We start from the raw sequence: 22,253 nt of genomic DNA on the forward strand, positions 1-22,253 counted from the left end.
CCCAGAACTTTATTTGAACTCTTGTTTTGAACTGAAGTGATAATGCTATGTACTTTGTGTTTGTTTAAGGCCCAGTGGCCACTTTGGTAACTTTAGTTCTGTACCTTGAAAATGTGACCTAAGAGATGTTTAGTGCTAATTCAAAAGTAAATTGTCTATGCTATGGGCATGAAAGATCTTGGGGCCGAATGTAATGGGAATGCAAATTTGGAAGATCTTCCCTGCCCCTAGGCTAAAGTGCACCTGAAGCCTGGCATGGGAGGCTTGTTTTACAGTAAATACTTTTTGATTGGCCAGTGGGTCAATAAGGTTGTTACATTCTCTGAGCCAGGAGAAGGATATATAAGCCCTGATGTGAGGCTTTGTTTTGGGGGGCTCACTTTGAGAAGTGTTCTGTGATTTGATCTGTATTCTGGGAAGCCGTTGTCCAGGGCCCCCCCGGCTTTGAAAAACCCAGATGTGGAAACCCAGATGTTGACTGGGTATGGATGTAATGGTTGGACAGTTTGGAAATCTGTCTACTTGATCTGTTTCTGTCTTGATAATTCTGCCTGTATACTTTGAAGTTCAGGGTGCTGACCTTTTCTCCTGAACAAGGTAAACAATATATGTCTGACGGATTAAAGTAAGCTTGTTAACCCATTTTGAGTTGCTTTCCTTTAACAAAGCAGATCCAAGAACCTGTATGGGCAGCCACCCTGAGCACGCTTAGGGTGCTTGCTGCTACAATATTCCTTGTAGGGTTCTGAGCTAAAAGAGGTCCAAGCAATTATGGAGGCATGGGGTCATAGCACTCAGCTTAGGAAGAATCTTAGTGACCCAGGTGTATCAAACTCAAATAGTAATGAATGATGGAGGACCATATGTTGATGTAGAAAACCACAAATTAACATTATGTAAGTTGTATTTAATTTTTATTTATAGTGTTAAATATTTCTCAATTCCATGTTAATCTGGTTCAAGTTAATCTCTGGAGTTTCACAGGCTACTTGTGGCTTGTTGTAGTTAGTTTGGCACTTCTATGACCAACTGACTTGTTGTAAACTGAGGAAACTGAAGTCCAGAAAAGTGACTTACCCAGGGTCATATAGATTAGTAAACAACAGAGCCAAAACTCTAGGCTTGAAGTGCCCACCAGAAATCATACACCAATGTGCCTTAAACCTGCTAGAGGGGACCACTACTAGGTTCCTTGGAAACCACCTAATAGGCCTCAATAATGAAGAAATGTTTCACCTGTGTTGCTAGAAAAATGCCACAGATTCCCACAGATTCAGGTCTGTTTATGTTTGTATCCAAGGCTTTGCTAAGGGATTGTGGTTTCACTTGACTTCACTAGGAACAATACTAAGGCTTCACTTCAATAGGAACAATACTAATGGCACTGCACCCCCTTAGAAACATACTCTGTTTGTTAGCAACACCTAGGTCTATAGAAATGCATCTTACGGAAGACTCGATGATGTCTTCCCTATTGGGGAGGCAGTCACCAGCTGGTTAATAAACAATTGGCATTGTCTGTCATGTCCATTTCATTTGTCCACTACATTTTGGAGGTTCCACCAAGATTGCCTTTGGCACAGACTGACAGCTGGATCAGGCTCCCTGGAGGGCTGGGAAAGCAATTCGCCCTAGGGGTGTGTGGCCACCAAGTGATGTTCCTTAGCCCCAGGCTCGTATTGCTTCCTGAGAAGACCGGGAACCTGAATCCTTCCCAAAATTTTTTTCTAAATTCTTTTAATTTGGTCCAAGAGTGTTCTTTTAGGTGAGTACTCATGAAGGGTAAAAGCACCTGGGGAATGGCCAATGAGTTGACGTTCCTCAGTCCCAGGTAGAGTAGGAGGCTAGGCTGGATGTGGCGTTAAGGCCCCTACTGGCTTCCAAGGTCAGGATGCTGATGGAGTGCCATATGTTATGTACTTTGTGTTACTGTTACTAAGTGTTGTTGTTGCTTTACTTGTCTTTTTATGTATTCTGTGTATTTGTCACTAGATGTTGCTGTAACCTTAACTTTTGTATTTGCCTGCTTTTTTAAATTAAGTATTGCTGTAACTTTAATTGTTGCTGTACCTTTAACCCTTTATTTATGTGTTCTGTGTGTCTGTCCCTAGGTGTTGCTGAATTTTTGTCTCGCTCTGTAACCTTAATGAAAAGACAGCTGGACCGGAGCCTGGGAAAGCAATTTGACTCTAGGGGGTGGCCACTGAGTGACATTCCTCGACCCCAGACTCGTATTGCTTTCTTGAGAAGACCAGGCTCAGGGCAAGGGATCAACGGAGAGACAAAAACGCTGCTGGAGTATATTCTGTATGTTGTGTTGTTTTGTGTATATTCTGTCTGTGGGATTGTGTAAAGAAATTTCTAAATCTGCCACCCTGTAAGATTAAAAAAAAAGGCAGCCAAGCAGCAAGACCTATGCTAGAAAGAGATTAATAATCTCTTAAGGAATGGCTGTTGGCAGAAAACCATTTCTTCTTCTACTCCTTGAGCTCCAGCCAAAGTTCTTGAAGTAGAAAGACAAATGGACAGAGAGAGAATGGGAAATTTCTCCCCTAAAATCTATCTAAGGGAAAAGGGTCACTTCAATTATAAAAGAGAAGTAAGTTTCCAAGCTGCACTTTGGAATGAGACTAATACTTAACCCTTTCCTGGGTCACAGAAAGAGAACTGTGCAACATCATTGGGAATATAGATCCAGGTAATTGAATTCATTCTGGTTATTATTTGGCACCAAAAAAAATTTAGTTCTGTGTAACTCCAAAAACTGAAGTTTAAGGTCACCGGATTGGTTACTCAATGGTTTTTATTTCAAAGTCCAAAATTAAGACCATAATTGTTACTGGTAAACAGTTGTATTATCTATGTTATGTGAGAAGCAGTTTCTCTTAAAGTCTTGAAGTAGATCTGAAATTTTAAAGGAATGAACACCTAAGAAAAATTTACTTGGCAAAAAGGTCAAAAAGAAAAATCCACTAAGATTCTCCTCCCTGTAGTTCTACCTCTGACAAGGCTAGGTTATGGTGCCTTCTCACTGTGATCCAACTCTGACCAGACTAGTGACACAGTGACAAGTTATTCTCTTCCCTGTGGTCCCAGTTCTTCTTAGCTAGGGATACAGAGCCCTCCCCCTGTCATCCAGCTCTGAAGGAGCTGAGGAGACAGTAAGAGGCTTGAACCATTAAAATTTTTTTCTCCCTGTTGTCCTGGCTGTAACTGAGCTAGGGCTGCAGTGAAGTTAATTTGAGTTAACCTCATCCAAAAAGAAAAAAGGGGGAAGGTACAGTAGCTACCTCAGAGCTACATGGGCTTGTCATCTGCCTACCTGAAAGGTTAAATCCCTGGAATAGCATATTTTTTCTAAATGGCATGGGAACAGTTAGACAAGGGAAAAGAAGCTTGTGAAACAAAGGTACAAACACAAGTTAATCATTATCCCATATACTAAGCCTGGTATACATCTGAGCTACTAAAGTGTGTTAGATCTTAGCTATTCAGCCTAAAATTATATTCTTTCCACAGCCTAAATAGTTTAGTAAAGGGGTACTTGACCTAGCTCCCACCAGCAATAGTTTTAGATCCACAGGTACCCTGAATTCCATCCCTCTAAGTAAGCAGAGCCTAGAGTTTTTACTTCAAGTTTCCCAAACCCTCTCCTCAATGCTCGAGGCCAAATATCTCCTGGCACTCCCCACTTGAGCACTGCCCTTTTTCTCCCAAATCAACCACCCTATAACCAGGATCTGCTACTAGGAAGCATTTATAGAGGTTTATTTGGTAGAGCATAGACTGCTAATGTGCTTTGAGTGTGATGATTTTGGAAAAATGGAGGGTTTTTCCCTGAAATATAGAGTTCACTCTGTACCATGAAGCCCCAACTTCAGTACCATCTAAGAGGTTTCTCCCTTGCTGCAAATGATCCCTTTGCTTGTTACACTGCCAAGGAATTAAAGAATATTGCTAAGGACTCCTGGAAAACAACGGAGCAGGGAGAAAACACCTCAGAATATAGAGCAAAAAGAGAAAAACCAGAGAGAAAGCTAAGAGAAATATGAAAGAGAGAAAATCAGAAAAGTGAGAAAAAGCTTGTCAGTGAGAAAGTGTGTTCCAAACTCTGCACTGACTGGTTGTGTGACAACCCTGAGTCTCAATTCATCTGTAAAGTGGGGAGATGAGAAAAAGAGAGGAGAAAATGAGGTCAGAAATCAACTAGCCTCTTCACTTGGTAAGATCAATCATTCTTCTATGTAATATTGGAAATGTAATTAATGTCATCTATCAGTTTATACTATTGCATTTCTACACTGTATATTGTAAAACCTAAGTGAGGAGAAAAATTGTGTAAGACCAGTAGTGTTATTTTAACCCTGATTGTAATATGTATACCTGCTATTTACAAAAACTTATAAAACTATTAATTAAGCTATTTTGGGCTAATGTTTTAATGCTAAAACCTATAATTGTTAATTGATTATTGTTATGTGGAAAAGAGGAAATTAACTGGATGAAAACCTGTCTGACTAGTTCTGCCCATTCTGAGCAGTCTCTCCTGCTTACAATTTATATAAATTTTCCTTATATTGTAAAACTGTTAAATCCTCTAGAAACTATTTCCAGGCAAGGGCATTCAGCCTGAGAAAGGACATGTAGTTTTTAAATGAACCTAACTTGTTAAGAAGTTTCAACGATTAAAAAGGATTTCTATAAATTGGCTTTTATATTTCAGAAGAAAGATGGAAAATGGAATTTCTTATATTACAAGATCTAATACATTTTTATTATTTATTGCAGCCCCATGAGAATAGAAATAATTATAACTGGCTTTAAGCTGTGATTGGTGAGGCTTGTTGTTTAAAGTAAAAAGCACTTGGGACCATAACTAAATTTTATTTTGAGTCTGAATTTGGGTATAGTTGTCTGCATTAAATCAGTGTCTGAGAGAAACTGCCACTAGCTACTCAGAAGAATGTGATCCTGTACTGTCAACAGGTGGAAGTCTATATTTGGTAAAGGCTGAAGGGACAATCTTAGCCACTGTCTGAGATGGGATCTCTCCTGGCCCAGTTTACCCATGAGGTTCCTTTGAAAAGGAATGTTTCCCACTTATTCCTGAGTCTAGCTATGAGATGGAACAGATGCTGCCTGGCTGGATATCTGTAACTGTACCTGAATTTACACAGAGCCAAGGATGTTCTCTCCTGGCACATTTGGAATGTCACATATCCTTGCTTTTTCCTTCTATAGCAGGTTTTTATGCTCAGAGCAAGTAATCAGTAGTTTGCCACTTCCTGCATCATAGATTTCATGGATAAGGAAAGGAGATTGAAACACTTACCAAGGATGGCACAACTAGGAAGTGTCTGAGGGCAGAATTGAAGTCAGGAAGATGAGTCTTACTGACTCCAAGCCCACCACTCCATCTATGACGCTTCCTAGTTCCCCACATACTGGCATTATCACCTTCCCATTCTTAAAATCTTTGTACTTTCTATTGCATCTCAAGATCACACAAACATTTTTGACTGCTATGTCACACTGGTGACTCATATTAAGCTTGAAGTTCAGGAAAACACTGACATTATTAAAAAAAAAACCAATTACTCCCGAAGTGTGTCTGTCTGTCTCTCCTATCTTACATTTTTATTTGATTTATTTGTACCCAAATGGAAGATTTAAATGGATACAGCTCAGTTCTTTGGTTTTTTAAATATCCTTGTGCATTCTGATTCTGTAATCTATTATTTGTCATCTGCACCTTTGATAAATACAATCTATGATTTTATCCAATTAATTCTTCAATTAATGTGGGCATCTGGAACTCAAAATCTAAAATGTAGAGGAAAGAGAGTTGGATTTGAAGTCACATAGACTGGGTTCAAATACCAGATCAACCATTTATCAGCTGTGCCATTTACTGGGAAAGTAATGGAGATTCTTTGGCTGTCAGTTTTCTGAAGAATAAAAAAAGGGATAGGATTAAATAACTTACAAGGTCCCATTAAGCTCTTAATATATTATCCTATAGCCTATGACCAAAACAGAATTTATTATCTTCCCTTCTAAACTTTCCCCTCCCCCAACCTTGCTATTGCTACTGAGAATCTCACCATATGTCCAGTCTACAAGGTTTGTAATCTTGGACTCATTCATAATTCTTGCAGTCATTAATTTTCTCATGGTCTCCAAATTAATTAGTAGTCAAATTGCAATCGTAATTATAATAACATTTATAGGTTTACTAAATCATTTTAAAATCTCTCATTTTGTCTTCATAGCAGCAGTGGAACACAGTTATGAATGTTACCCCCATTTACAAATGGGAAAACTGAGGCAGACAAAAATTAAAGGGCTTGTCCAGGGTCACACAGTGAGTTAATGTCTGAGGCTTATTGGAATTTGCTTCTTCCTGAGTCCATTGTGCCACCTTCCAGCCTCTACCTTCTCAACATCACTCCCATCCATCCCACAGTCACACTCTGCACTCAAATGCTATCAAAGTGGGCCAGGCCCCCATCATATGTCACCTCAATTATGATAATAGGCTTTTAAGTTCCTTCTCTGTTTCTCATCTCTCCTCTGTTCGACCAGTTCTCCATGCAGCAGCCAAAATCATCTTTGGAAAGCACAAGTCTGAAGCAGTCTTTCCCTAACTCTAGGATGAAATACAAACTACTCACTTGATCCTCTAAAGCCCTTTACAGTCTGGCTTCATCCTGCCTTTCCAGATATTTAATATTTCTCCCTCCCATACACTATGTCCCAGATGATTTAATCTGTCCTACAAGCTGTTCTTCAAACTCGCTTTTCTCTCTCCTCTCTGAGTACCTTTGCACAGCACTGCTCATGCCTGGAATGTTATCCTTCTTCTATTCTATCTCCTAGAATCCTTTGTCCTCTTCAAAGTTCACATGCAATAGCACCTACTCCATCATATCTCTCCAGATCTGCCTAGTTCTTACTGCTCTTTACCCTCTTATATTATCTTGCTCTCACTTCTATGCTGACAAAATGTTTAATAACACTGTCCCCCAAAATGTAAGCTCATCAAGCTCAGGAAGCTGTTTTTGCTTTATATCTTCAGTGGTAAGTACCCTGCCTTCATTATTATTTAATAAGGGATGATAAAAAGTGAGTTGAGGACAGTTAGATTGCACGGTGGATAAAATGTCAGACCAAGAGTCAGGAAGACTCATCTTCCTAAGTTCAAATCCAGCCTAAAGCACTTATTGTGTGAACCTGGGCAAGTGACAATATTACTTGCCTCTATTTCCTCATCTGTAAAATGACTGGAGGAGGAAATTAGAAACTTCTCCAGGGTATTTGCCAGGTAAACTTCAAAAGTTGTCATGAAGAGTGTGACATGACTGAAAAATGACTGGAAGAAATCAATGGAGTGGCACAGTTAGGTGGTACAAAGGATAGATCACTAGCCCTTGGAATCAGAAGGATATGAGTTCAAATCTGACCTCAGTCACTTACGAGCTGTGTGACCCTGGGCAAGTCACTTAACCCTGTTGCCTCAGTTCCTCATTTGTAAAATGAACTGGAGAAGGAAATTGCAAAACACCACAGTATATTTGTCAAGAAAAGCACAAATGGGATCAGGGAGAGTTGGGCATGTTTCAAATAACTTAAGAGCAACATGAAAAATACTGAATTGATGATAAGCCTGTGACTGAAGAAATACCAGGTACAATAGAGGGAGAAAACTAGGTGACATAGATATGTTTTTATTGGCCATGGAGGGCAGAACCAGGAACAGTTGGTCAAAAATTAGAGAATGAAGAGTTTGGGAAAATTTCCTAACAGCTGGAGCTGTCCAGCAGAAGTAAGATGACCTTGTTGGACTGTGCTAGAGGGGATTCCCCAGGACTTGAGAGTTAACTAGCTGATCTCTGAGATCCCTTCCAATTTGGAGATTCTGTGCATCTGTGAAGAAGTCAGGCCTAGTTTTTTTTTCCTGATGATGCACATAAAAGAGACTCCCCATGGTAGACATTTTTCAGAATTATGAAGTCTCAGAATTTGCTGTAAAATGATCTAATCCCCATTTCATTGTTGCCTTCTTTCTGTCAGAAGCACTAGGTTGTGCTGCTGAGTTCCAGGGCCCATTTCATTTCCCTTTTCTCTTTTTTGTTTCCTAATGCTAAAAAACCCAAATGTCAAAAATATTTTTTAAAGTATATCAGCATGAATGTATAAATTCAGACATAATACATTAAGGTATGGTAATTAGAGATTCATATAACAGAAAATTACCCAGACTCAATCTCATGCCAAGTCCTACATGATTCTATATTATTAGAGTACTCCATTGTCAATGAGGGGTGTTTCTCCCTAAGGAGAGAATAGTTGGTTACCCCTTGGTCTGGAAAATTCAACCCAATATATAGGTCACCTCTGAAATTGATCAAAAAGCAATAATTTTCCAAATTGTTCTTTGACTCAATTTATCTGCTCCACAACATTAGATTTTTTTTTCCAGAAACCTATAATAGGCTCACATATGAATAGTTTTTCCTCTGACTAAACCAAGAAGTTATAGAGAGGAAGTATTTTACCCCTATTATATAGCAGGAAAATTATGCTGAACAGTAATAACTCCTTTAAGGCACACAAAACACTTTTCACACATTTTACATCTATTAGAAGGCAGTATGGAGTATAGTATCCTGGAGAAAGCTATAGAATTGGAATGAGGAAGATTTCTGTTTGAAGGCCACTTTAAATACTTATTAGCTACATGACAAGTCACTGGGCAAATCACTTAAAGTCATTCGGCCTCAGGCCTTCATTTGTAAAATGAGTATAATTTTATCATTTATTTCTCAAGATGCTTGTGAGGATCAGCAGTAGTAATATTCTTTATGTAAAGTGCTTTGAAAATATTTAAGGTACTATATTAATGTTAGTTATTATCATAATGATAAACTTTGAGGGTTTAAGTGAATTATTCAAGGTTTTATGGTTAGAAAATATGGGAGACTGGATTCATATTTGCCCTTCTAACTTTGATCCCAATCCTGATTCCACTACATCATACTGACTCATAAGTCTCTCTGCAGATAATCACACAATACAGCTCTTTGCAGACTGTGAAATGGATAATGACATTGAGATTGGCAGACATCTCTACTTTGCCATGGATGGTGAAGATTTTATGAAGACAGATGAACAGACTAAGCATTGGACTGTCATGAAGTCTGAAGCAGAGCAATTCAAATCCTTAGCAGAAAGTGACAAGTTTAAAAATGAGAGAAAAGACTATGAAGAAATATTGTTTTGACATGATGAGGAATATTCTGCAGTACTCAAGCATGAAGAAGAATAGTAAATTTCCAATTCTTCCTGTTTCCTCCCAGGGTTCCCTAAGGCCATGAGAACAAAGCACAGACTATGGTCAGTCTTATCAAGCTGAGCAAACTCAGCGTGGGTTTGCCACAGACTGTCTCTTGTCAGAAGACCACTCTAGCTAAGTGTGGAGATACTTATCAATGGTGGAGTGGTCACCAGCTAATGACTCTTCTAGTCCACAGTAACTAATGAGGATGTATTTGCCATGATATGGAAAGAGAGTAATCAGCCACAAGTGAGGGAGTACCCACACTGATGATAACATGAATCCTTTTAAGTACTAAAAGATTCAAAATTCTCTTCTTAAGTCATTAGAACAGTTGAGTTATTGATGTAGTAATATAATTATTATCACTATTGATAAACATTTATTGTGCATCTACTTGGGCAAAGCACTGTCCTAGAGACTGAGTAGAGTACAATGAAGTGTAAATTACTTCTCTAGCCTTCAAGGAGCTTAGGGATTCCTTGAGTCTGAGGGAAGAATGAATGAATAAGTGAATTAGAGAAAGAAAAAGCTTTTATCAAGTGTTTATGATGTACCAAGAACTGTGTTAAACTCTGGGGGGGGAGGGGAAAAATAGAATAGCAAAATAGCCCTTGTTGTCAAGGAATTCAGTCTAATTGGGGAACATAGCACATATAAGAATATCCTCCATTACGACAGACAGCAACTCCCAAGGGTTCATAGTGTGCTTTGCTAGGCTCCATGGGCTGTAGGGCTTAGAGAAAGGGAAATTGATAAAGCCCAGTGGTTCCTCATCTGACCAGAAGGATTACAGTTTGTAACTTCCTGGTCATCTAAGTAAGCACTGTGAACAATCATATTCACACTGAGGGTGCATATCAAAGTAGATATGGGAGACTACAAAGAACCAGTCCATAACACGTGGGAAGAAGAGGGTATGCCTAAGGGTCAAATTACAGTGGGGCTCTGGGTTCTCCTCCTTACTTGTTGGAAACAATGGTTGAAGATCAATATACAGTAAGGAGGTAATAAGAGGGAAAGAAATATTGGCAGGAAGGTAGGGGAGGAAAGCCTCCAGTGGGCCATCTGGTGCCAATGCAAACAAATCAGCATTGGGACCCACACAATCTAAAGGCAGGTTTCATAGTAGCAGGCTAAAATTTGTCCAACCTAGCTGGATGCCTCAGAATCATCCATTTAAATATTGTTGCACTGTCAGAGATGGTGGGTTCACAAACTTTAAGGATGTTAGAAGGTTCTAGTCTCAGAAGAAATGAACTCATATGATACATGAGCACAGGATCATTCCACTTACAGTGCTGCAGATAGCAGCCAGCAACTGTAATTGACATGTCAGAGAAGAGGCATTGGAGTGAGGGAGATGGAAATGTGAGAATTTGGTGCTAGGGAACAGATGCCTTCTGCAGTAGACAAAATAACAATAGCTATTGTTTGACAAAGTTAATAACTGGTAGAGAAAGAGAGGAGAGAGTAATGTGGAAGGAAAGGGAGAGAGAGAGAGAGCATAGAAGTGATACGGGAACAACAGAAGGTTGCTGAGCTTTGCAGGTAATGCCTTCTCTCTTGACTTCTCTCTTCAGTGGCTCCTGAGGTTTCTGTGTCCCGCCATGATTCTCCAGATGGTAGAGTCACCTTCCACTGCACAGCCACAGGCTTCTATCCTCCCTCCATCCAGCTGCATTGGGAGAATGGTGGGCGGCTGGGTGTGTGGGGGCAGGACAGCTCCAGCGGCACCTTGCCCAATGCTGATTCCACCTTCTACCTCCAAATCTCGCTGGAACTTCCTCCTGGTGATCCAGGGACAGGGTACACCTGTGTGGTAGAGCACAGTAAGCTGCAGACTCCAGCTGTGTATCCTGGTGAGTATTTTTCCCAAGATACGTTGGCCAAGGCATGGAATGTTTCAGCCTTTTCACTACCTCTCCCTCTCTGAGTTATTTTCCACAGAGCAGGGTTTTCACTGAGCCTGCTCTCCAGTTTCTTCTCCTCTCAGGAACACTTCTTGTTTACTGGTTGCCTTTCACACCCTGCAGTCCCTGAGAAGCCCACTGTGAAGAAGCCATGGGTCATGGCTCTGGGTCTCCTGACAGTCATCATTCTGGTGCTGGGCTGTGCTGGGGCCTTCATCATATGGAAGAAGAAAACAGGTACATTTGTGATGAAAGGGGTGGAAAACTATCAGTGTAAGGGCAAGATGAGGAAAGAAAGGGGTGAGAAGGCGATGTCACAAGGGTGAGGGTGTTGCACCACCCCTGTGCTTCACAGAGTTCTTAGGAGGAAAGCTCTTTTAAACAGAATTATGGGTCTTGAAGACAGAGGTGGAGGAGACCTCAGATTGTTCCTCTAGTACAGTTGATACAACCTTCTTGAAAAATTGACATGTAGATTCAGCTTATTAACATCCAATGATAGCAAATTTACTTCTTCCTAGTATAGTCCATTCAACTTTTAGACTTTTATAAAAATTCTCCTGACATCAAGCTTTATTCCATCTCTGAGCAAGCTCACCAAATTTCTCCTACTTTACTGGGTATGAGAAAGTCAAGTTGAATATCTCTTTCACATGGCAGTTAGTTAAATTCTTGTATTATAATCACCTGCCTCCTCTGTCCTCTCTTCTCCAGGATAAAAATCTACAATATCTTCAGCCATTGACATGGTTTGTAGTTCTTTAATAATCAGAATGGTCCTTCTCTGCATATGTCATTCATAAAATATAGCATTGAGAATTGAACATGGCACCCCAGATGTGTTCTGATCAGGAAGAACATAGAGGGTCTATCACCTCCTCATTCCTGCTTTCTTAATGAAGTCTAAAAATGACATTAGCTTTATCATAGGGACTCATTACACTTGCTTGTATGTCATACGAGCCACCTGCCTTTTTACTATATATTTGGTTTTTTTATCCTGAGCTACATAAGAACTCAGGGTTAAGAATGAGTCATATCCTATTAATTCAGTTACAACCAATTTCTCATTAATCAATTAACTTCAGATAATTAATGTAGTTGTACCCTCATTAAATATTAATGACTTCATAATGAGAAAAATCACCTTTTACCATGAGTTACTCATACATAATTTGCCATCAACTGAAAGCAATAACAAAATAAGGAAAATCATTAACCATATTTTGATTAAATGAATTGGCACAGCCAGTTACCACCAAACCTCATTATAATGCTAGATGAGTCTCCTCCCTTCTCTGAAGAATGAGATCCCATATCATTCAGCTCACTTCAGTTCCCCAACAAAAAGCATTTTGGGGTGTTTTTAAGGCAAGAGTCAAGTTTAGTAACTCAGGAAATAAATCTTTTTTATTTGTCTCTTCAATAATCACAGGAAACAATTTTACAAAATTTGTTCTATTTGCCAGCTCCTAACAGACTCCTCTCCATAATGGTTCTTTGTAAATATAACAGGGCAGTTCTGATGAGAAAAAAGCTTAGCTTCTCCTTCTTCCTCTGTATCTTCTCCATAGAGTTCTCATAGATCCTCCTAGATCACAGATAAAGCATGATTCTATAGGAAGAAGTACTTCACAGTAAGATATTTTTCACTGTCATGTCAAACTGCTAAATCCACCTATAATCTATGTGAGAAGCGTTCAAGACAGCAATCTTATTCATGTTGATAATGCAGCCTGCAAAAAGTGTCAGTTCTTTTTCAGAATAGAAACTCTCCATCTTGTACTTTTGGAGTTAATTTCTCATGTAATTCAAGAATAGGACTTCGCAAATAGTCCTGTTATATTTGATTTTTATTACAAACAGCATGGAATAGTGGAAAGAACCACAAGTAAGTAGCTGAGTGAGGATCTTTTTTCCTCTCCAGAAAAGCTGCTAATTATGCCTCCCACATCCTATACCTGTGAAGCTGATATCTTAGACCCAAATATGACTTTACATTTATCTCTATTGAATTTTATCTTTAATCCACCCAATATTTTGGTCTATTGTATCCTGACTCCATCATGCAGTGCATAAGCTATCCTTCTAACATTGTGACTCCCAAAATGATAAGTATGTCTTTGTCCAGGTCACTTAGTGTTAAACAGCATATTAACAAGTATAAAATTCTGTTGTTATGAAGGTCAAAAAGATTATATGTGTAAAGCACTTTGTGAAGTTTAAGATGTTACCTGTTAGTTGTTATGAAGGGAGGGGCAGAGCAGAGCATATCACTGGGGTCTACTGAGTTCTTTTAGGTCCTGAGCTTTCCTGCCTCCATGTTAATTATTCTTCTGAGCTTGGATAACTTGTCAATCCAGTAGACATTCCTTCCATGTCACTGGAAAAGTAGATTTTATAGTATAGGTTACATAGGATCATAAATTTAGAACTTTAAGGGACCTTAAAGGTGCTTGAACCCAATTTCACTATTTTACAGATGAGGAAACTGAAGGGAGGGAAGGGGAAGGAATAAGAATTTACTAAGCACCTTCTGTATTCCAAGTACTTGCTAAGCACTTTACAAATATCTCATTTGATCTCATTTGACTTGGGAGGTTAGGTAAATTGATCAAGGTCACAACAGTAGTGTCTGAGGTGGAGTAAAAATAAAAAAAATCACAAATAGTAATCATAACTTTGAATGTGAATTATAAAAAATAATTGAAATAGAGGACTTTCAAGAATTTTTGATGAAAAAACCAGAGCTGAACAGAAAATTTGACTTTCAAATATAAGTAGCAAGAGAAGCATGAGAAGGTAAACAGGAAAAAGAAATCACAAGGAACTTATTAAAGTTGAACTATTTACATTCCTACATGGAAAAATGATAATTGTAACTCATGAGACTTTTCTCAATATGAGGATAGTTGAATGGAATATATATGCACATGTATGTATATACATGCATACATACATATATGCATGTATAGAAAGTTGTGTGTGCACAAATATATATATGTGTGTGTGAGTGTGTATATGTGTGTACATGTATACACAGATAGAGGGCACAGGATGAGTTGAACATGAGGGGATGATATCTAAAAATAAAATTAAGAAGTGAGAGAGGAATATATTGGGAGAAGGAGAAAGGGAGAGATAGAATAGGGCAAATTATCTCATGAAAAAAAGGCAAGAGAAAACTGTCACAATGGACAAGAAGAGCAGGAAGGTGAAAGGGAATGGGTCAACCTTACTCTCATTGAATTTGACTTATGGAGGGAATAACATAGCTACTATGGAAACATTTTGTGTAACTACACATGTACAACCTGTGTTGAACTGCTTGTCTTTCCAGTGGGGGGTGGGTGAGGAGGGAAGTAGGGAGAGAATCTGGAAATCAAAGTTTTAAAAACAAATGCTTAAAAAATGTCTGTTTTTTTTTTTAAACATGGAACTAGGAAATAAGATACACAGGCACTGGGGTATAGAAATCCATCTTGTCCTACTAGAAAGTTAGGGGGTGGTGGGGGAGTATATCAGAGAGAACAATTGGGGGAATGTGTATTCAGTAGGCTTGCTCTTTTGGGGTAGAGGTAGGAGAGAGAGAGGGAGAAAAATTTTGTACCCCCTCCCCGCCATCAAGCACTTCACTCATCTATCGTAGCAACAGACTTACCATCTTACCTCATCATAACAACCAATTATTAAGAGCTTCCTAGGTATCATCAACTATACTAAATTCTGGGGATGCAGAAGAAGCCAAAAACTCTCTCCTTCCTCAAGGAGCTCACATCCTAATAAGAGATGTAGCTTGCAAATAACTATTATGTACAAAATATTTAAAATATAAATGTCAAGTAATAACACAGGGATTGGTGTAGCAGTGGTGCAGGGGTTGAGAAAGGCTTTCTGTAGAAGGGGAAATCAGAGTTTTAAATCTTGAAGAAATTCAGAGAAATTTTAAGTCAGAGGTGAAGGAGAACATTTGCAGGCATGGAGGAATACCAGGGTAAATGAAATGAATAAGGAGGTTGGTTGCCATTTTTGAGGAAGAGTTAAGTCACAGGTCTATGATTCCACCATCAGGTCATAAGATTCCTTAGCACAAGGACTATCTTCCTCATCAGAGAATAGACTCTCTGAAAACTCAATTGTATTCTCCCACCAAACTAAGAGCTTCTTGAGAGAAGACCTATGCAGTCAGAATCAGTGTTTTTTTAAATCAGTCATGGGGCAGCTAGATGGCACAGTGGATAGAATGATGGGCCTGGAGACAGAAAGACTTCTTTCTGAGTTCAAATCCAGCCTTTGACATTAATGAGCTGTGTGACCCTGGGCAAGTCACTTAACCCTGTTTGCCACAGTTTCCTCATATGCAAAATGAGCTGGATAAAGAAATGGCAAATCATTCAAGTATCTCTGCTAAGAAAACCTCAAATGGAGTCATGGACAGTTGGATATGACTAAAAAAATTACTGAATGACAACAACAAAAAATAACTCAATTCATCCAACATTTGCAAAAACTGACTATGCTCATGGCATTGTGCCAGTCCTTGCTCTGCATCTCCCCCAAACACCTGGTGGTTATTATGTTCTGTGGTTTCCTCTCCTCACCACAGACTCCATTTCACTTCTACTCTTATACCTGTCAGCATGTGGCAGGTTCTTTCTAACACCAGATGTCCCAGATAGTGATGATAGGAGGGCAGAACCTCAGACCCAAGGCCAATTAGAGGGGAGTAAGGAGCTGGCCTCCCCGGGGTATAAAGGAGCCTCATTTCCCTCAGGCACTGTCAGAGGAACAAGACTTAGTCACTGGTGGTTACAAAAACTGGTCCGAAGTCAAGGAAACCAAACAATGTCCAGAAGAAGAGAATGGTGAGCTGGAGGAGAAAGCAGAAGAGAGGGTCATTCTTATTGTGGCAACTAATTCTAAGGGTATTTGTTCTGGGAGAGAATGAGGCAGGTGAGTCTAACTAAAGAAAGAGGAAGCGCTTAGAATATGGAACTGTACTTGTGATGGAAGAGATTCAGTCATTGTTCTTAATGACCACCTAGTCTTGTGTGAGTAACTTAGCCCATGATGACTCTAGATGACTACCCATCTGATGGGGAGAAGAGAGTCAGACATAATATACAGGCACCTTGCTAAGAGGGGGCTGGGCTTAGATGGACAGTCCAAATCTGTACATTCTAAGTTTTCCCTAATTCTTCCCATTCTATCAGTCATTTAGGAAGGCTTCAGGGATTGAACCCATTTTTGATAGGGGAAGAGATTTTCTCTATTTGTGAATTCCCTTCCTTGTCACTTACATAAATTTTATATCAAAGTTAAATGTGCTTACTCTTGGGTTGATGTTCCTTGCATCTTCTGGGAATGCAGAATATGCTGTTAAATCCAACAATGTTTTTAAAGCATATAATAATTGTGAAGCACTATGGTATATGCTGGAGATATAAAGAAATGAAAAGGGAGCTTTTAATATGCATTTACCGTATAACAATACTGTGATAAATTTTGGGAAAATTCCTAGAAATCTTAGTACAACTGTAAGCCAGGACCTCATTAGACCAAGAGTCCTTTCTTATATTTTATCACTCTTCCTTGGCATTGCTTCACTCTCTGCTTGCATAATTGTAAGGGTCTACCCTCTCATTCATTTGCAAGGACAGTATTGACTTTCCAATTTAATACTCTGACTGCTTATGATCCTGGGAAAGGAAGAGAGAAAGCATCAAGCCTAAAGTTCATTAGGATCTGTTATTTTCCTTGTACTCTGCATTTCCTTGTACTTTTCCACTCACTCTTTTCCCAAATTATTTGCATACAGTCCTCTTCATTAGAAAAGGGACTCCATGACGGCAATGACTATTTTCACCTTTAAAAAACTATTTCCCAGTACTTAGCCCAGTGCCTGGCACATAGTAAAGACTTGACAAATGTTTATTAATTGTTATTATTGTTAGTCATGATAAACTGTTAACATATAGAATGTATTGCCAGAAGAAGGATTGATTTTCCTATCATTGTAGTGTACTTGAATAAAGACTAGATGAACAGTGATTAGGAATGTTTTTGAGAGAATATTTGTTCAGATATGGGGTGTCCTCTGAGGTCTTATTCACTCTGAAATTCTGAGAATCTGTCAGATCAGGAGGTGTTTAAGCCAGCTACAAGTGGTGATAAGCATCTGACTTGTTTTACAAGATTAGGACCATAATCTTCCTAAAAGTTCAATACTTGTAAATGTCTGCAGTTATATCAGCAAACTTCATTCCACCAGAGAACATCTCATCCCTCCAGAATATTTCATTTAGGTATTCATGATTTTCTGTGGTCCAAAGAATTCATTAAGTGAAACAGGATAGGTGAAAAAATTCTGAAACTTTCTGAAATTAGCTAGGCTAGTCCTTGTCCAAATGATACATGATCTGCCCCAAGTCTGTTCTCAAAGGTTCACCTGCTTGATAGGACCATCGAGACAGAACTTGTTCTTATCTGCTGTTGACTTAGATTATGGTTACTTATCTGTGAACCATGGATGCCTTGGGACTTACTACATGGGGTCTATTTTATTCAATAATTCAATATAACAAATATGATCACAGGATTGTGAGTCCATATGGTGGATTGGAAAGGATGGTGAGATTGAATAAAAGCACCTGACTGATTGAAATTCTGATTCTGCCTTTGTGGGACCTTGGACAAGTAGTTTCACTTCTCTGGGCCTCAGTTTCCTCTACAGTAAAATGAGAGGGTTGTACTAGATGACCTCTGAGGTCTCTTCCAAGCTCTAAGTCCATGATCCAGGCAGAATTGGAAGGGAACTTAGAGGTTATCTACCTATATCATTTGACAGGTGGAAAAATTAATACTCAGGGAAATTAAGTGAGTTGTCTTGATTCATATGGCAGATATGACTTAAAATCTGTGCTCTTTCCACTATAAATGCTTTTTATAGACAATAAAATTCTGACTCATAAATATATTATGTTTCAAATATATACAATTCTGTCTTCATAATTGTTGTTATATGTCTTGAGTTATCTTTATTTAGATGTTTTTAAGTCAAATGATCAACTCCTTTTTTTTTTTGCTTGTTTGTGCAATATACATTTCCATTCCCTTTGGAGTGCAAAATAATCCTGTGTTCTTGAAATTTCCTTTCCTCTCTATTTGAACATCTTTTTTTTCCTGCCACTTGCAAAATGTGTTTGTCATTGAAACTGTTAAATTGAACCACCTTGTATTTTGGAGCTGGAAGAGTGTTTTGAATTCTCTCAATCTGTGCTTTGTTGTGTGTATTAAAAAGCCCTAGATAATTTTGTTATGTTTTCTGCATTATAATTGTAGGTGCTTGCTTGTTTGTTTTCTTCTGGGAGACCTATATTCCCCAAATTTTTCAGTATATCCTATTTTCCTTTTTTTTTTGGAGGGAGAGGAAGGGTAGTTGGGGTTAAGTGACTTGCCCAACATCACACAGCTAGTAAGTGTGTTAAGTGTCTGAGTCTGGATTTGAACTCAGGTCCTCCTGACTCCAGGGCCAGTGTTCTATTCTCTGCACCACCTAGCCACCCCTAGTATATCCTATTTTCAAGCATGTATGGAATTTGTCTTCTTTTTTCAACCATTGCTGAATTTTTATCTCTTCTGACAATTTTTCTCCCACTTAGAAACTTTGTTTTCCAAATCTGTTGTTGCTATTAGAGGGAACACATTGGATAGAGGTTCATAAAGAACCAAAGCCCAGAAGAAAAATCTCCCTTATGGCTTGTCTGGTCTAATCATATAAAACAGATGAGGGTAGAAAAAGGAATGATTTACTCAACAGTCATGAAAGTGGACAAAATGCATGAAGAAAAATATTACAAATAACCATGTTTGTTGACCTTAAGAGTGAAGGGAAGACCCAGTTAAAATTCTACCCTCTAGAGCCTGCCCCACTGGTCATCCATCTGTTCCACTTTTTTTCCACTCCACTCACTTTGAAATCTCTCCTTACCCCTTCCAGGACAACAGCATCTTGCTTTATTCTGAAAGATTTTTCTACCTGTTTCAACATGGTTGAGCTCACTTCAGAATCTTTCAAAACCCTTTACCAATGTATGGGGTTATGTCCTCATTTGTCTGAAGTTATGCATATATATATATGTATACATATATATATATATACATACATATAGATATATGTATGTATGTGTGTATATATATTCTACTCTGTCTTGCCTTAGGATATCTGGGTAGAAGTGTTATTTCTCTCTCATTAGATCTAGAGTGTCATTATTTTGGAATTCTATCATCCTTCCTACTCTGGTCTCCTTGACTTACTTGCATGGTTCTAGTTGAGGAAATCACACTAAGCATGATGATATCCAGAATATGAATGAATGAGATCCTTTCTTTCCATGACTCTCCATTTCTATCCTATAGGTAATTTTCTGGTCTACTTATCAATACTCTAGTTGGGGAAGTGCTTATCCTCAAACCTTGAAGTCAAAATATTGTCTATATGGGATATGTGTCTCCTTTATCCTCAAGGGGCACTGATCAACTATCCTAACCTTAGTAGGTGATGACTCAACGAGGATTCTACCCTCCTATCATTGCCAGGAAGGGACATTCTGTCACCAAAGAGAATTGACTTCTTTGTGGCAGGCATGGGAATGGAAAGGGAGCCTGTAGGAAGAACAGAAAGCCCTCAGAGAGGCCCAGAGCAGGAACCAATATAGTTCCAGGAACATTAATGGCATTTCAAAATGTTAGTAAAAATAAATTTACCTAAGAAATTCCAGGGTTGATTAGGAAGAGAAAATATGCTTTTGAGGAAGTCTCAATCTAATAAAGAAAATATAGTCCTAATGTCCATGTTTAACTCTTGAACCCTCACTGCACTGGCAGGCTGGAACCTCATAAGGTAGATGGGGACTGTTCCCATCAGGGTTGGAGGGATAACTCTGAAGATTTGGGGAGGAGAGGTGTTCTCATTTACCATTGTGGACTAGCTCCCATCCGTTGTGTTCCCCATCTAACAGCTCATAGTAGTTCTTACCTTACTCAGTACCAGGAAAATAGAGTTCATCTAGTCTAACCTTTTATATTCTACTCTAAACAGCTCAGTAGCCAGTTAAAAGACCTCATCCCCATGAAGTAAGTCAACAGGAAAGTAATAGAATGCTTAGGATTGCTCTGAATCCAGGAAAGGTTCCTCCATTATGCATGCCCTGAAGACAACTCAGCAATCCTCCACATGGCACCATGCAGAGTACAATGTGCTGCCTCTAAAGACTGGACCCTCATTGGCCAGCCACCACTAAATTTAGAAAGCCCTTGGTATGATGCAGGAGATGCAGTGCCTGCCCTCTTGGAGTACTTGATTTAAAATTGTGATTGCTTCTAGATGTCTCTCAATGTTAACTTCTCCAACAATAAGGTGGACCTTTATCAGTGATCTAATGAACTGCTATTTCTTGAGGGCAGAGCCTATCTTCACTTTTTCTTGGTATCCCCAGAATTTAGTGTTCCTGGAACACACCATAGTAAGTGCTTAACAAATACTTGTCAATTGACTGGTAGACTGGTTTTTGCCTCTTTAATATAACTTTTGTGAAAAATACTTCTGGTGCTAAATAAATACTTAAAGCATTTGAAAGTGAAATGGCAGAATGTATTTATCCTCTTATGAGGAAGAGGTAGCAGCCCCCCTGAGGCCTCCATCTAAAGCCAGAAGCTGGAGGCAGAGAGGGGCATCACCACCTCATGTCTGGTAGAGCTTCAATGGGCAGCAACTGGCGATGATGAGGAGATCAGTGGGGCAGGAACAGCAGCCACACAAGGCTGGCAAGGACCATTGGCAAGAGTGACAAGAACAGCAGACAGTGCTTGACATTTAGGACTATAAGGGACCAAGCCTGGGGAAGCAACATGATGATTTCACTAGGAGATGTGGATGACCATATAGTTAGTATTACAGGTGCTATTCATCTCTTTGTGAATGTTCTTGAACACTCATGTTCTTTATGTTTGTGCTTTTACATTCATGTTCTCTGTTTGTCCTTATACATGCTTTCTATGTGTGTTCTCTCCATTGTTGATTGTTTTTATGTATATGTCTGTATCAAGATATGCCCCAACTTTATGGGAAACATGTTTTCTTGCTACTTTTCTTACTATGTACTTTCATTAAATGCTTTGTTTTGAATTACATGTGTCTTCTGACTGATTAGTAAATGTAAACGCATTTGTGGGGGTTCACAAACCATCACTTTGAGTAGAAATGCATCCAGAGAATGCCTTTAACATTAGGTAGCTTTATTGAGGGATCCACTGTGTGAGGTGGATGTTTCCACATCTTATGAAATAACCATACAAGGTGTCACAAAAGTCTTGGCACAGTTTTAAGCCTTAATAGCACTAAGACTTTTGAGAACCCCTGTACTTTGTAGAATTTTACCAAGAATTGAAGGTGTCATTTATATATAGTTTGAAGAGCTCATCTTTGCCTTCTTTGAAAGTCAACTTATTTATTCTTCTCAAATATGATAGACTTATATGAACTGATGTCAAAGGAAGCATGCAAATCCAGGAATACAATATACTCGGAAACTACGATAACATATTTTTTTCAAAGTCACAACAGCAAAAACAAACTTAATATGAGCATTTTCCCCCTTAAGCTTATCACATTTTTACTTTGCTGGCAAGTAGGTAGGACAGTGGATATGGAAGACCTGAGTTAACCTCTCACTTCATCAGCTCTGTGACCCTGGCCAAGTCACTTAACCTTTTTTTCCCCAGTTTCCTCATCTGAAAAAATGAGTATAATAACAGCACCTATGTCACAGGTTAGTTGTGAAGATCTAGTGGAGTATTAGTAAATCACTTTGTAAACCATAAGGCGCTATATGTGGGCTAGCTATTTTTTCCATGTACCTCTGTATATTGCCTCCCTCTTTACAGTGTAAGCTCTTTGAGAGCAGGTACTACTTTTGCTTTTTTTGTTTCTCCTCCATTAGCAA

The 22,253-nt window shown here is 38.9% G+C and overlaps 1 protein-coding gene and 1 pseudogene across 1 annotated transcript in view; both read left to right on the forward strand.

The window, feature by feature from the left end:
• LOC138145496 (major histocompatibility complex class I-related gene protein-like) overlaps window positions 1-11,576 on the forward strand; it is a 50,720-nt gene extending 39,144 nt beyond the window's left edge. The window contains 5 exon segments of the mRNA XM_069067094.1: window positions 2,112-2,231; window positions 9,063-9,264; window positions 9,266-9,327; window positions 10,921-11,199; window positions 11,374-11,576. Of these exon segments, the coding sequence (XP_068923195.1) occupies window positions 2,112-2,231; window positions 9,063-9,264; window positions 9,266-9,327; window positions 10,921-11,199; window positions 11,374-11,576 (866 nt within the window).
• The window catches only part of LOC138144775 (zinc-alpha-2-glycoprotein-like), a 105,561-nt pseudogene that overhangs the window by 61,456 nt on the left and 21,852 nt on the right, over window positions 1-22,253 (forward strand).

This window comes from Petaurus breviceps, unplaced genomic scaffold (assembly GCF_028583685.1).
Source record: "Petaurus breviceps papuanus isolate PSGF00001 unplaced genomic scaffold, PetGlider_PUasm1.0 139, whole genome shotgun sequence".
Taxonomy (NCBI): Eukaryota; Metazoa; Chordata; class Mammalia; order Diprotodontia; family Petauridae; genus Petaurus; species Petaurus breviceps.